Below are 13,523 nucleotides of genomic sequence, written 5' to 3'. Positions count from 1 at the left end.
GGTTCCAACACTTCCCAGTCACTTTCAAACTTGGCAGGTCCAAAAATGAGTCATTTAGCCTGCCAGTTGTTTTAATTAGTGTCAAGCTAAAAGTGGGAAGGTTAGGGAGCTTCAGATTCCAGGCGATTCTGGACATCCAGAGGCACCAAGGCAGGGTTGGATAAAGCCAAAGTTCCCTGAACATCATCTATGGTCTTCTGGTGGGGTTAATGGAGAGGGGAATCTTTTCAGGGGTGTGTGTGGTCAAAAGTATTTTCATAGCAATGCTAAAAGTTTTTTGTGATTGTGCTGTTATGTGAACTGACAGTGCAAAAGCAATGTTGGATAAAACTGCTGGTGCTTTTGCAAAAAAAAATCAAGCCTGTAAGCACCAAACTGTACTGACAGTCACTGTATTTCACCACCATATACTCACAATAAAAAAAACAATAAATTTAAGCCAGTTTCATTTAAGAATGTCCTTAATAAAGCAGTAAAATAATTTTATAAAATCCTTGAGTAAATCTTTTTAATAGTTACAGAATGAGACATGTGCTTAAAGCACTTATGCTGCACACAAAGTATGATGGTTGTCTCAAGAAAAAGCACTTGTATGACGGTTTAAGTTTTAAACTGAACCAATCACTTTTTTCACAGGACACCATTTTTACTATTGCAAACTACGGTTTTTCAGACTTGGGTATTTAGTATATATTTTCTTGAAAATGAGTGAACCTGCAACTTCAAGGAAAAACAACTGACAAGTGATAACATTTTAGCTTTCAAGCAAAAGTTAGAATTTGGGGGAAAACTTGTATCTGCTACTTTGAGCTCGACTGCTTGCCAAAACTTAAGATATTTCTGATCATAGATAATATTAACAGTGGTGATGTTTTAATGTTATACAATGAAGTGTGTCAACATTTGGAAGATCTGCATAACTCAGTAAACCAGTATTTTCCAAATGACCAATATATTTCAGAATCGTGCGAAGGTAAAAAAGATCCATCCCAAATACCAATATATACCAATGGATTTTTACAGAGTACCAAAATTTCATTGATATGGTTTCAGATTCCACACTGTGCCTTACCTTTAAGAAACCTCCACCTGCTGAGTTCTGATGTAATATCAAAGAAGAATACCATGGTCATTTGAAAAGGCCATTAAAGTACCTCCCTTTTCCAACTGCCTGTTAATGAGAGGTCAGATTTTCTTCAGATATGTACTTCAGACAGCCTATCTAAACAGATTGAATGGAGAAGCAAGTGAGAATCCAATTAAATTCTGTTAAGCTAGACATTCAACTTGCAAAATAAATAAATATATATATATATAAAATGATACTTCCAACTTTTATTTTGGAAAATAGTTTTTTCATTAAAATGCTATTCATGTTCATGTGTAATGAGTTTAATATAATTTTTAGTGGTTTTAACTTCAGATATAGTAATACTGTTAAATATAGCCTATATAAACAAAAGTTCTTTGGAGTCCCTAATCGTTTTTAGAGTGTAAAGTTTTTCAGCACTTTTTCAGAAAGTTGAACTGTGGAGATAAAGTTGTAATGCCATCTATTGGCAAGGCCTGGAATCACTGCCTCTCCTGAAACCTAGATGCTACCAAACTGTTTCCTCACCCACATCCAGATACTTCTCAGAGGTGCTTTTCTGTGAGAGTCGGACATGGGAGGGTGAAGGGGGTAGACAGTTGAGGGAAGACAAGAGTTCTTCTACTGAGGAGTGGTAATAATATTCAGTATTTCTCAGCAGCCTCTCTCAGAGCTTAAACTACTGGTTACTAATGTAGGCCCCTGTGGGACAACTAATGATGAGGAACTTCTAGTGTTTTGTTGTTCATTTGTGACTCCTCAAAGCTGTGTCTCTTCCCAGTATAACCACCCTTCCTTACTGATTGTTCAGCAGTATCTGTTGCTGTAAGGAATCTTACTCCCTTACAGGGGAGGGCCCTGCCCACCTGAGTTCATTGAGATTTAGTCCTTGGCCTTAGAGGACCATGTGAACAGCATGATCCAAGGTAATGAGTGCTCTAAGGATTTTATTCGGCCTTTAAATTGCTTGTGTGGGCTGAATCGAGTAAAGAGGATACTGGTTTGGGGGAGAGATTTTCTCCTTACTGTGACCATTCCTAATAGTCTCTGGTATGAAATCATCCAATAAGAAACCAAAACCACCTGAAGCTTTTTCTCCTCACCTTCCTCTTTTCAACACAATTCATTTTCTTGGTGACACTGCCTAAAATACCAATTGAAACTGTTGATGACACGAAAACTTCACTTTTGTTTGTAGATTTTAAATGGAGGGACTCCAGACATTCCTTCCAGTGGCCTACTACCAGGGCAGGCTCAGGAGAATCCAGGTTATCCATATTCTGATAGTTCTTCTATTCTTGGTAAGTAGCATTATTATCTCTATTGCAGTGAGCTTGCCAAAAACATCTGGCATGATGTCAGTTTTAAGAACTGAACATACAAATCAGTTCTAGGTAAACTTGTTAAGAACAAAGTAAAGGTTTAAAATTTATTTAAATCTTTACTATAAAGTTAAGTTTAATGGTTGGGTTCTGGTGGGGGTCCAGGTGTGTGTCTGGAATTCAAGAGGGGTTTCCAGTAGCCTGGACACAGGCTTTCTCCCATTATGTGTAGGATTATGTGTGGAACATAATCTCTTCAGAGGGAGAGCTCATGGAGGTTCAGACAGAACCTAAAAGGGTGATCAAAAAGCATTTCAGAGGGTATTGAAAGTCACCAAGCAATGAAGAGTTTGCTTCTCCCACACTACCAATCTTTTTCTCTACTTCTCTTTCTAGATCTTTTCCCCTTAATCTCTGAAAGTCACTCAGTCATGTCCGACTCTTTGCGACCCCGTGGACTATATATAGTCCATGGAATTCTCTAGGCCAGATACTGGAGTGGGTAGCCTTCCCTTCTCCAGGGGATCCTCCCAACCCAGGGATCGAACTCAGGTCTCCTGCGTTGCAAGCGGATTCTTTACCAGCTGAGTCACAAGGGAAGCCCAGGAATACTGGAGTGGGTAGCCTCTCCCTTCTGCAGTGGATCTTCCTAACCCAGGAATCGAACCGGGGTCTCCTGCATGGTTTTCCTTCTATAATTCCCTCCTTATAACTGGTTATCTCAGAATATTAAAATGAGGTCAACTCATACTTTTAATCTTTATTGAATTTTAAGTCGTTCCTTCTTAAAAAGTTGGGTCTTCCATCTGAAAAACACGACTATTAAAAAAAAAAAAAAAATGGCAAAGCTGCCTTCTTGCCCTACTGTTAAGTTTAACTTTCTTATTAAAAGTGTACTTAGGAATTGCTTACTAAAGTTAACCATGCTTTGGTATCACTTACCAGTCTTTATCTCCTCCCACAGGTGAAAACCCTCACATAGGCATAGACATGATAGACAACGATCAAGGCTCAAGTAGTCCCAGTAATGATGAAGCAGCAATGGCTGTCATAATGAGCCTCTTGGAAGCAGATGCTGGGCTTGGTGGCCCTGTTGACTTTAGCGACTTGCCATGGCCGCTGTAAACACTCTATGTTGCTTTGGCGACAGCTACAGTATCAAAGTGCATTACTGATGGAGTTATACAGTCTGTGAAGCTTACTGGATAAGGAGAGAACAGCTTTTATGTACTGTCTTCATAAAAGCCATCTCAGAGCCATTGATACAAGTCAATCTTAACTACGTGTAACTTCAGACAAAGTGGAACTAAAGCCTGCTCCAGTGTTTCCTCATCATTGATTATTGGGCTAGCTGTGGATAGCTTGCATTAATTGTATATTTTGGATTCTGTTTGTGTTGAATTTTTTAATCATTGTGCACAGAAGCATCATTGGTAGCTTTTATATGCAAATGGTCATTTCAGATGTATGGTGTTTTTACACTACAAAGAAGTTCCCCATGTGGATATTTCTTATACTAATTGTATCATAAAACCGTTTATTCTTCCTTGTAAGAATCCTTTACTATAAATATGGGTTAAAGTATAATGTATTAGTTAAATATTTTTAATAAATGTTTCCCTTGTTCTATAAATATTGTTCACATTTCAAATAATTAAGGAAAAGATGCTATAGGGCTAGATCATTGATTTTCCATGGTGGGTGTTTTATGGATGATCCACACCAAAAACATTTACAGTGACTTTCTGGTCTTCATAAAAATTCTAGGCCATACATAATTTTCCTTTGTCACTTGTTTAGCTGTACTGTAATTTTAGTTTCTGTGAGAACAAAGATATTACTACTTAAACAAACGTCAAGACCTCTGAAATTACAAACTCAAGATTAGACAGAACAAACTGGCTTCTCTAATACAACTCCTCTCTACTAACAGTTGTTTGGCTTCAAACATTAAGTGACCCCAGACTGAAAAAGCATCTAAATACTTCTGGATTTTTCTTGAACTGAGTCATAGAATATTAAAAAACAAAACAAAAACATATGCATGAACAATTTGCTAGGCAGAACAGCACAGTATAATGAAGAAAGCACTGAACTAGTATCAGAATTTGGTTCTGAAACTTAAAGTTACTACAGAACCTAGTAAAAGTATTTTATCTTCGTATCAGGTTGCACTAGAAAATATTCCCTTTTCAGCTCTAATGATGTTTTGGATTTATAGTATATTTTATAGTTATTGGAGAATATAAGTGCCTGATCACACATATGTCAAACTGGAGTTCCTTGAGCTACTTCCTGGTTTCTAATTATACTGACACCAATAAGACAGGAAATCTGCAAAATATGAGACTGAAAATCCGGTCAAGATGCTTATAAAGATCAGAAACATTAAAACAATGGAATTTTATTTTGATGAAAAACAAGTTTACAATCATTTAGTAAATGAAGAGCAAACACTTCATTTGCCTATCCCATAACTTTCAAAAAAAAATCATTAGTAAATAAATATCTGTGAACAGATTAAGGGTAAGGCAGACCGGATAATAACCCACCTCTGATGTTCACACTGTCTGCATGTAACTCACTTGAAAAGGATGAAAACGGCACTGAGATAACTGATAAGATATGGTTGAATCTCATCCTCATTATTCAAATAAGCCCAGTGATACTCATTTTTTGCTCAGCATGGGCAGCAAACTATACACATTTTACTGAAGGAATACTTTGATAGAAGCACTTATTTAAATTATATTGTGCATCACAACTATAAAAATGGCTTGAACAGTTCCACTTAACCACCATTTATAAAGTGCAACTATATAATATTCTACAATTTATCTGGGGTGTGATGAATATCTAGACAAAGTACCCCAGCTGCCAATTTCCACCACTTCTGGAAAGATCTAGATGTGTGAAAAAGGACTGTCCCCCATACAAAGAACCAATTTCACAAACCTACTAGTAAACAAATACATTTATATAACTGGAACCTCAAGATGCTAGAGTTGTACTCATTTAAAAAACCATTCAGCTACCTTTGGTCTTTAAAAAAAGCCTACACTGCAATATCCTAAACATCGTTCTGTGCATCTCACAATGAAGAGAGTGGCCTTGCAGTGCAGGATGAGGAGAGTGCAGCGTCACTGTGAAGAGTAGCATGCTATGGTTTCAAGGAACATCACTGTCACAGCATCGGATTCTGTGCGTCGGGATCGAGGTCATTGTTGCCAGAAGGGGCATGGATGGGTAGAATATCCAGCTCATCCACTTGCGGAGTCGGATGCATGACTACCAGCTGGTCCTGGGGAATGTCTGCGGCAGCGGCGGCAAGATTGGTGATAGATTTACTCTTCACACACTGAAAGTCTACATGCCGGCTCTTTCCTTCTTCCTTCTCCCAAGACATTCGAATAAAGGGTCTTTGGACATAGTTGTAAATCACTTCAGGGCGGCCCCCAGGCCTTTTCTTTACTTTTTCTTTGTAGGTAGGATAACCTAAAGGAGAGAAAGGTTTTAAAAACAGGATGTACATGCACACAGGTATGCACACGCGCGCGCGCACACACACACACACACACACGTCCCCACATTCCTCATTCAATTTAACCTAAAGAGGGTTACTATAGTTCTTGAACAAACAGATTAAAACAAAGAAGGAAACCAATATTCTCTTTGGTCATTAGTTCAACAGCAAGAAATTGAAATCCTACTGATATAATTCACAAAACCTCCCACCAACCACCAGAAAAACTTTCAGAAAGCATGGTGGGGCTGGGTCCCTAATACAATGGGAGGTAGCCTAGTGCATCATGGGCTCTGGTTGTGCACCCTTGATATCCCTGATCCCTTCCCTTCACACAATTATTTGGCCTCAGGGCCTGCAATTTACTGCCATATGTTTTCTACTTTCTTTAAACCTACATCTCATCCTTACATCATTTTGGGATTTTTCTTTCCTTTTTACTGTTCAAGTGGTAAGAAGCTGCAGTGATCTCCAGCTTCACCGATTGCAGGTATTTCTGTGTCTAGGTCAGCAAAGCCAATATTTTAATCTCGATATCATTTAAATGTTACTACTCTGAACAATCAAGTTCAGACAAAAAGTTGCCTGCCATTTCAGTAAATAGAAATGTTGTAGCCATCAAGTCATCAGCCCCTGCAGCCCACCCCCGACCCAAGGGTGCCCCTGAGGGGAATTCAGGGTGGAAAAATAGCCCTAGATAGTTAAGATGTGTATCAAAGGAATAATTTCAACAAGCCCAGACTCCTGCATTTCCCCAAAAGTAGAGAGGCACTAAAATCAATACTTGAGCTGTCTGCCTTTTGTGATTAGCAGTAACCTTTCGATCATTTTTTTCTCTTCTCCCAGCAAAAACTCCTACATATCCCAGCTCCTCCCCTACCTCCTTGGAACAGCTTCTCAGAGCTGTCTGAGAGGCTATATCCAAGGCTACAACTGACGGTAAGGCCACTAAATGAAACATAATTCTCAACTTCCAGGTTGTGCAACATTTTTTTTTCAGTAGACACAGCTTTCCCTGGTAATTATACATCTTCCCTCTCTTAGATCGTAGTCACTGAAGAGTAACAACTGGTAACAACCATCCCAGTCTTAGGAACATTTCAGTCATTTACCAGTACTGCAGTTTCTCTAAAGATATACTTTCCTTAGATGCTATCACAAGTTCCTTCTCTTTCCTACTAGCATGAATTGCTAGTTTAGACCAAGTACTGGCAAACATGTTCTGTAAAGGGCAAGACAGTAAATACTTCAGGCGTGTGGGCCATATGGTCTTTATCACACCTATTTAACTATGCCATAATAAAATGAAATCAGCCACAGACAACACATAAAATTAATGAGTATGTCTATGTTACAAGAAAACTTGATTTATAAAAAACAGGTAGTAAGCTGGATTTGGCTTATGGGCCACAGTTAAAAATCAGAAAAAAAAAAAAAAACAGGCCTCATGTAGTAAGGCTTCAATTAAGGATTCCTGCATAGGAGTTTGTTATGCAGGCATCACTGGCAGCTAGTATATTTAGGGGTGTGTGTGTGTGTGTGTGTGTGTGTGCAGCTAGTATATTTAGGGGTGTGTGTGTGTGTGTGTGTGTGTGTGGCAGCTAGTATATTTAGCCGTGTGTGTGCGTGTGCGTGAGTGGGGGGGGGTTGAGGTGAGGGAGGCACAGGGGCAAGCAGGACTAAACACCTTCTAAAGACCTTGTATAGAATGTCTTCTTCATTTTGTACTTCCAATTACCATCTGAAGGGCAGCTCTAGAGGTCAGAAAGGTTTCCTTTTCTCTATTCCCTTGTCCCTGATTGCTCCAGGACTACTAGAAAGTCTTTAAATTCCCATCTCATTGTATTCCAATCTCTTCTCCACACTGAATCACCACTCTTAACACAAGTATAATCATATTACATCCTTGCTTTAGAACTACCAATGGTTTCCTCATGCTTAAAGGGGAAGGTCCATACTCCTTAGCACAGTGTATCAGGCTTTTTTAAACATAGTTCCAACCCACTTGTTATCAGTTCAAATAACTGTTAGGGGCCTGCTAAAGTAATTCCCCTTCCAGTTACAGTCTCTTTAGCTTTGAAACCAAGCAGCTAAAACTAACTGTTTACAAAATAACAGAAGAGGACATACACTGGTGAAGCTAATGTGCCCTCTTTTTAAACCCCAAATTTCCTCCCCTCCCCTTCCTGCAAAGACCTCGTTTCTGGTCATTCTTCCCTGTATATCTCAGGACATCATCTCCATCATCTCCAACAGCTCATCTGATCACTGATCTGAACACCGTCATCTTTGTTGTCACCATCACAAACACAGAAACTATGTGCTCAGTTCAGTTCAGTCACTCAGTCGTGTCCGACTCTTTGCAACCCCGTGAATCGCAGCATGCCAGGCCTCCCTGTCCATCACCAACTCCCGGAGTTTACTCAAACTCATGCCCATCGAGTCGGTGATGCCATCCAGCCATCTCATCCTCTGTTGCCCCCTTCTCCTCCTGCCCCCAATCCCTCCCAGCATCAGGGTCTTTTCCAATGAGTCAATTCTTCGCATGAGGTGGCCAAAGTATTGGAGTTTCAGCTTCAGCATCAGTCCTTCCAATGAGATACCCCTCGTCCAAGGTAAGGAGCAGCGGCTGCACTTTGCTAGAGCAGCCGTGAAGAGATACCCCACGTCCGAGGTAAGAGAAACCCAAGTAAGACGGTAGGTGTTGCGAGAGGACATCAGAGGGCAGACATACTAAAACCATAATCACAGAAAACTAGCCAAACTGATCACAGGACCACAGTCGTGTCTAACTCAATGAAACTACGCCATGCCGTGTGGGGACACCCAAGACAGTCGGGTCATGGTGGAGAGGTCTGACAGAATATGGCCCACTGGAGAAGGGAATGGCAAACCACTTCAGTATTCTTGCCTTGAGAACCCCATGAACTATGTGCTAGGCCCTATTTAAAGTGTTCTTCATGGATTAACTCATTCTACACTCACAGTAACCCTATAAAGTACTTATTAATACTCTCATTTTAGATGAGAAAACAAAGGCAAAGGGAAGTAAAGTGCCTTGTCCAAGGTCATACAGCTATTAAATCATAGGCTTTGAACATAAGCAATCCAGCTCCAGAACCTTTACTCATTACCCTAGGCTATGATATGCCAAGGAAGAGTAAGGGCACTTTAAAATAAAAGAAGGATCTGAGGTAGCATCTGAATAAATTCATTTAAATCACAAAGTATATGCAAACTTTTTAGATTGCTTTTTAAGTAAGATGAAGTACATGGACATTCAATTCAATTTGAAAATAAGCCCACTATTATCATACCTTAAGACACTAGTAAGCTATAGTAATTGTGATCAAAGCCCAACAACTAAAATCTAAAACTTTTTGAAAATTCATGTAAAGAGTGGTGCTGGTGGTGTAGTTGCTCAGTGGTGTCCGACTCTTGCGACCCATGGACTGTAGCCTGCAGGGCTCCTCTGACCATAGGATTTTCCAGGTAAAATCTTGGAAAATTAGTGGCTAAACCACCACCACCAGTTTTCACATGAATTTTCAAAAAAGTACTAGATTTTAGTTCTGTTGGGCTATGATCACAATTACTATTAGGCAAAGAGTCCTGTCAATCTTACGGGAGTATACACACGTGTGCCAAGCACACTACATGGGCTTAGTAAAAAATGCATTAAGTAGGGTGATGGCAGAAAAGACAAATTCATATCTCTATATTGCTAGAGAATCTTATAGAATAAATACTCGTTTTTAAGGGCCTTCTATTTTTCGTCTTAGATAAAGAAAGCTGACTTTTGTTATTTATGTGTTTACTGCATGAGCATTCAGTAATCATTTGAAATTTTCTCGAAGTATTCAAAATATAATCTCAATGGGATCCAGCTTTTAAACCTTGCTAGTTCCAAAAGATAATTAATAAAAAAAAAAAGCTTACCTTCTATTCCCAGTCTAATCTTCTTAAGACCCCTCTCCTTCAAAACTGATTTGGCCACATCTCTGTTTTCAATGTACTTGAAAAATCTATATAATTTTGTGCTATAAATAACTGGAAACAAAGAGACAAAAATATTTTCTTATTAAAATCAAAGTACTTATGAGATGACTGACTCAAGCTTATTTATCTTGATCATCAAAGGGGTCTGACAACCCTAAAAGCCCAAATAATGGATGCAGTGATGCCAAAGGATGACTAGCCAACATGACAGGACAATTCAGTACAGTTAATATAGAAGCAAATGTCTACATAAGATGAAACAAGAAAAGCTTTAATAACCAATCAGGTAACCCAATCCATAGGAAGACTCTCCTTCTGAAAGATATATCATACACAGACTTACTAGAATGGGGTCTGCCCCAATTTCTTCAAATAAAGAGAATAAAAAAAAAAGGTATCAGTATCACATCATTATCAAGCAGGCAAAGTAAAAGACTTTGCCAGGATGCCTACAAGGCCTCATCTGGAGGGGAAAAAACTGCCTTGTCAGAAAGTACAAAATGGATACATCTTACATTTCATGGATTGAGCAACTATTAATAATTCCCCCAAAAGGCAAAGACCCTCCCCACAAACTGTTTTCCATTCAGGCGAACAGCCCCATTTAATACTGATGTTAAAAATGGCAGATTCGAGCATGTTCTGCCTAGGTTAGTCTGTTTAGAGCAAACTGGTTTTGCAAAGGACAGACACTCCACTGACAACATGTTGAGTCTTCCAAATGTGCTGGGCACTTCAGGGAGTTAGACTGATGGACCTTCCTCGCCTTCTCTCTTTCAGGTGGAGTTATCTCCCTTAAAAGGTGAACTGCAAAGGTTTTTTCAAAAAAAGAAAAACACACTCACAAACCAAACATGCTGGTTTAAGAGCCAATAAAAGGAAAAAACGTATACAGAAGCTACTCATGGGGTAAAAGTTGTGATTAATCCTTAAGATTACTGATATTTTAAGATAAAGATTTTTTGACATTTCAGAATGGGTGGTGTATGTCACTCTTAGCAAAATCAGCCTGAAGAGATAGGCTATCTCTTGTCTCCTCAAATGTTATCTTCTTTAGGTTGGAACATCTTGGCACAAAATGAAACATATTTAGACAAATTAAGTAAAAATGTTTCCAGTCCTTTTAAACTTCAAAGTTCAAGAAAAGAAACAAACAAACAAACAAACAAAACCAACAAACCAAAAAACACTGAAATGAAAAGCTCAATAACTAAAAAGGAAAAGCCAGGTCTAATATTATTCCTCTATCACTATAAAGTCCTTTCTGTGCTCTATGGTTGGCCCTCCTCTCTTGAAGTCAAACTTTCTGAAAACTAAAGCTCAACGTTTTATTCCACATACTATAGAAAATCATGGTCAGCAAAAAGCCTAGGAATGAGGAAACAGCAACATTTTATTACTGCAACTGTCCACAAAAGAATCACAGTACTCATTCAAGTGCATCATGCAAAGAAAATGTCTCAATGTAAATTCTGAAAAGTACTACCATAGTCTGTGTTAAAATAATCATCTGAAAATCTTTAGAATTAAAATTAGAAAAGCATACCACTTCGAAGTCTGTTTTATTTTTAGAAAAGGGTAAATAAAATGGAAAAACCAGAGCTTAAAGGGTTCTAATACTTCACATAATCCTGTTCTTGAATCATTCTTTTATCTGTAATTTTTTCTAAATCTATGGAACTGTTCAAAAATACTATATTGGGCTCACCAAAAAACAAACATTCAAACAAATAAAATCAATATGAGATACACTTGCTAACAGAAAAAAAAAAAAATCAAAAGGTTCTAACAGAAGTTTAGAAGTACAGTAAGAAAAAAGTCACTGCTGCTCAAGATGTGCTGTTTTGACCAAAAATACCTAAAGTTCCACAAAGCTTTCAGAAGGGTCATGTATTCTCCAAGAACACATGTGACAATAAAAAAGGAATGTCTTAGGACTTAAAGTCATCTTTGTAATCAGTGAGTTGCAGCTTCTCATTTTATATACAAATAAAAATTCATCTCTATAAAAAACAGCTTTATTTTTCATTATCTACTATTCCAGGATCTATTTCTCTTAGATGCTTCTAAATGAAAAAAAAAAAAAAAACTAAGGTCTGGAAACTCAACAAAGAGCAAACCACTTCTGTGCATGATATGGGTGAATACACTTTTTCTGTAAAGGGCCATATAGTAAATACTTTGGGCTTTGCTAGCCATGCGGTCTTCATTCCAACTACTCATCTCAGCTATTGTAGCGCGAAAGCAGCCATAGACAATACATGAAACTTTATTTATAAAAACAGGCAAAAGGCTGGATTTGGCCCACAGGCTGTAGTTTTGTCCACTCCTGGTATAAGAAAAAGTTCAGAAAACTTTCTTTATAAAAACTGTCCTTTAATAAAGATATAAATGATAAAAAGAAAATCTGTGGTGATTTAAGAGACAGAAAATATGCCACAGTACATACTTTGTGAATATTCTTCTCCCATCTGTGGTGGATACTCTTCATCCCAATCAACTACATCATCATCTGTAAGCACCACTATGTGGCATTCACGTTCCCCACTCTGGGCACTGGCTACCATGAGAGGCAGGATCATTTCTTCCAAGTAAAACTCAAACTGTCTGCGAGCACCATCATTTGATAATTCATGCATTAGGGCACCTGAAATAAAACCCACAAAAATAACTTCACTTTAGGGGTGACTGAGAAGTAAAAGAAGAGCAGAAACAACAAACACATAAACAAAACACCACATTAGTTCAGCATCTACTGTGGGACCCTGTAGATAATATAATGGCTATTCTTTAGTCACTAAAACTTTTTTCAGAAAGAGTTCTTATGGAACTGCAGAATCTTATAGCAAGAAGGGCCAATTAAAGTCATCCAACAAAAGCCTCTTCACTTTACACATCATGAAGCAATCTGCCTAAGGTTACAAAACTAATTTTCAAAATCAGAATTAAATCCACCCTCCATGACTCTATTCGCAGTCCAGGGTATTTTTTACTACATCATTTTGTCCTCAATCAATGTACGCAGTTATATTTTAAGGTATATTCTAAGGATATTTTTGCAGATTATCCGTATGAAGATAGTCCCCATAGTCCACTTCCCACATTTTCTTTCTCAGAAAATTATTTACAAACAACATTGATATTACTGTGTAGGAAGCAGACTGAGATGAAAAGGGTCACTTGACTTTGGAGTAAGGATGGCAAAATGTCAACCAAAATACAGCATGGTACAGGAATTACCACTGGAGAAGGAAATGGCAACCCACTCCAGTAGTCTTGCCTGGAAAATCCCATGAACAGAGGAGTCTGGTGGGCTACAGTTCATGGGGTCGCAGAGAGTCAGACACGACTGAGCATACAGGAATCACATAGCTTATGTGACCCTAGAACTGAGAGGAATGAAAGATACACTTCACCTGACCCTTCTGACATAACAACTTTAACTTTCCAAATACACAGTCACAAACTCACCTGCACCAACCTATTCATTTTTATTTTATTCCTATTTCATGGGTAATGTCTGATTTCTTATCTAAGGATCTATCACCTCAGAAACTACCAGGAGAGTGAGAGAAGACACTAAAACTCA

At 38.4% G+C, this 13,523-nt stretch overlaps 2 protein-coding genes across 12 annotated transcripts in view; one reads left to right on the top strand and one right to left on the bottom strand.

The window, feature by feature from the left end:
• BMAL1 (basic helix-loop-helix ARNT like 1) overlaps nucleotides 1–4,045 on the top strand; it is a 107,382-nt gene extending 103,337 nt beyond the window's left edge. For all 7 annotated transcript variants that reach the window (XM_061147356.1, XM_061147375.1, XM_061147360.1 and 4 more), the window contains 2 exons: nucleotides 2,289–2,391; nucleotides 3,377–4,045. In XM_061147356.1, coding sequence (XP_061003339.1) covers nucleotides 2,289–2,391; nucleotides 3,377–3,537 — 264 coding nt within the window. In that variant the 3' untranslated portion in view covers nucleotides 3,538–4,045. The remainder of the gene's footprint in view (nucleotides 1–2,288; nucleotides 2,392–3,376) is intronic.
• Nucleotides 4,046–4,791: 746 nt separating this feature from the next.
• The window catches only part of BTBD10 (BTB domain containing 10), a 70,535-nt gene continuing 61,803 nt past the window's right edge, over nucleotides 4,792–13,523 (bottom strand). For 4 of the 5 annotated variants that reach the window (XM_061147399.1, XM_061147407.1, XM_061147390.1 and 1 more), the window contains 3 exons: nucleotides 12,384–12,593; nucleotides 9,875–9,985; nucleotides 4,792–5,907 (listed from right to left, as the gene is read on the bottom strand). In XM_061147399.1, the coding sequence (XP_061003382.1) occupies nucleotides 5,597–5,907; nucleotides 9,875–9,985; nucleotides 12,384–12,593 (632 nt within the window). In that variant the 3' untranslated portion in view covers nucleotides 4,792–5,596. The remainder of the gene's footprint in view (nucleotides 5,908–9,874; nucleotides 9,986–12,383; nucleotides 12,594–13,523) is intronic. The other variant, XM_061147415.1, reaches the window with a different exon arrangement.

The sequence above is a fragment of the Dama dama genome, chromosome 1 (assembly GCF_033118175.1).
Source record: "Dama dama isolate Ldn47 chromosome 1, ASM3311817v1, whole genome shotgun sequence".
In the NCBI taxonomy this organism is placed as follows: Eukaryota; Metazoa; Chordata; class Mammalia; order Artiodactyla; family Cervidae; genus Dama; species Dama dama.
Note: the sequence above shows the minus strand (reverse complement) of the source record. Positions and strands in the feature narration are given on the sequence as shown.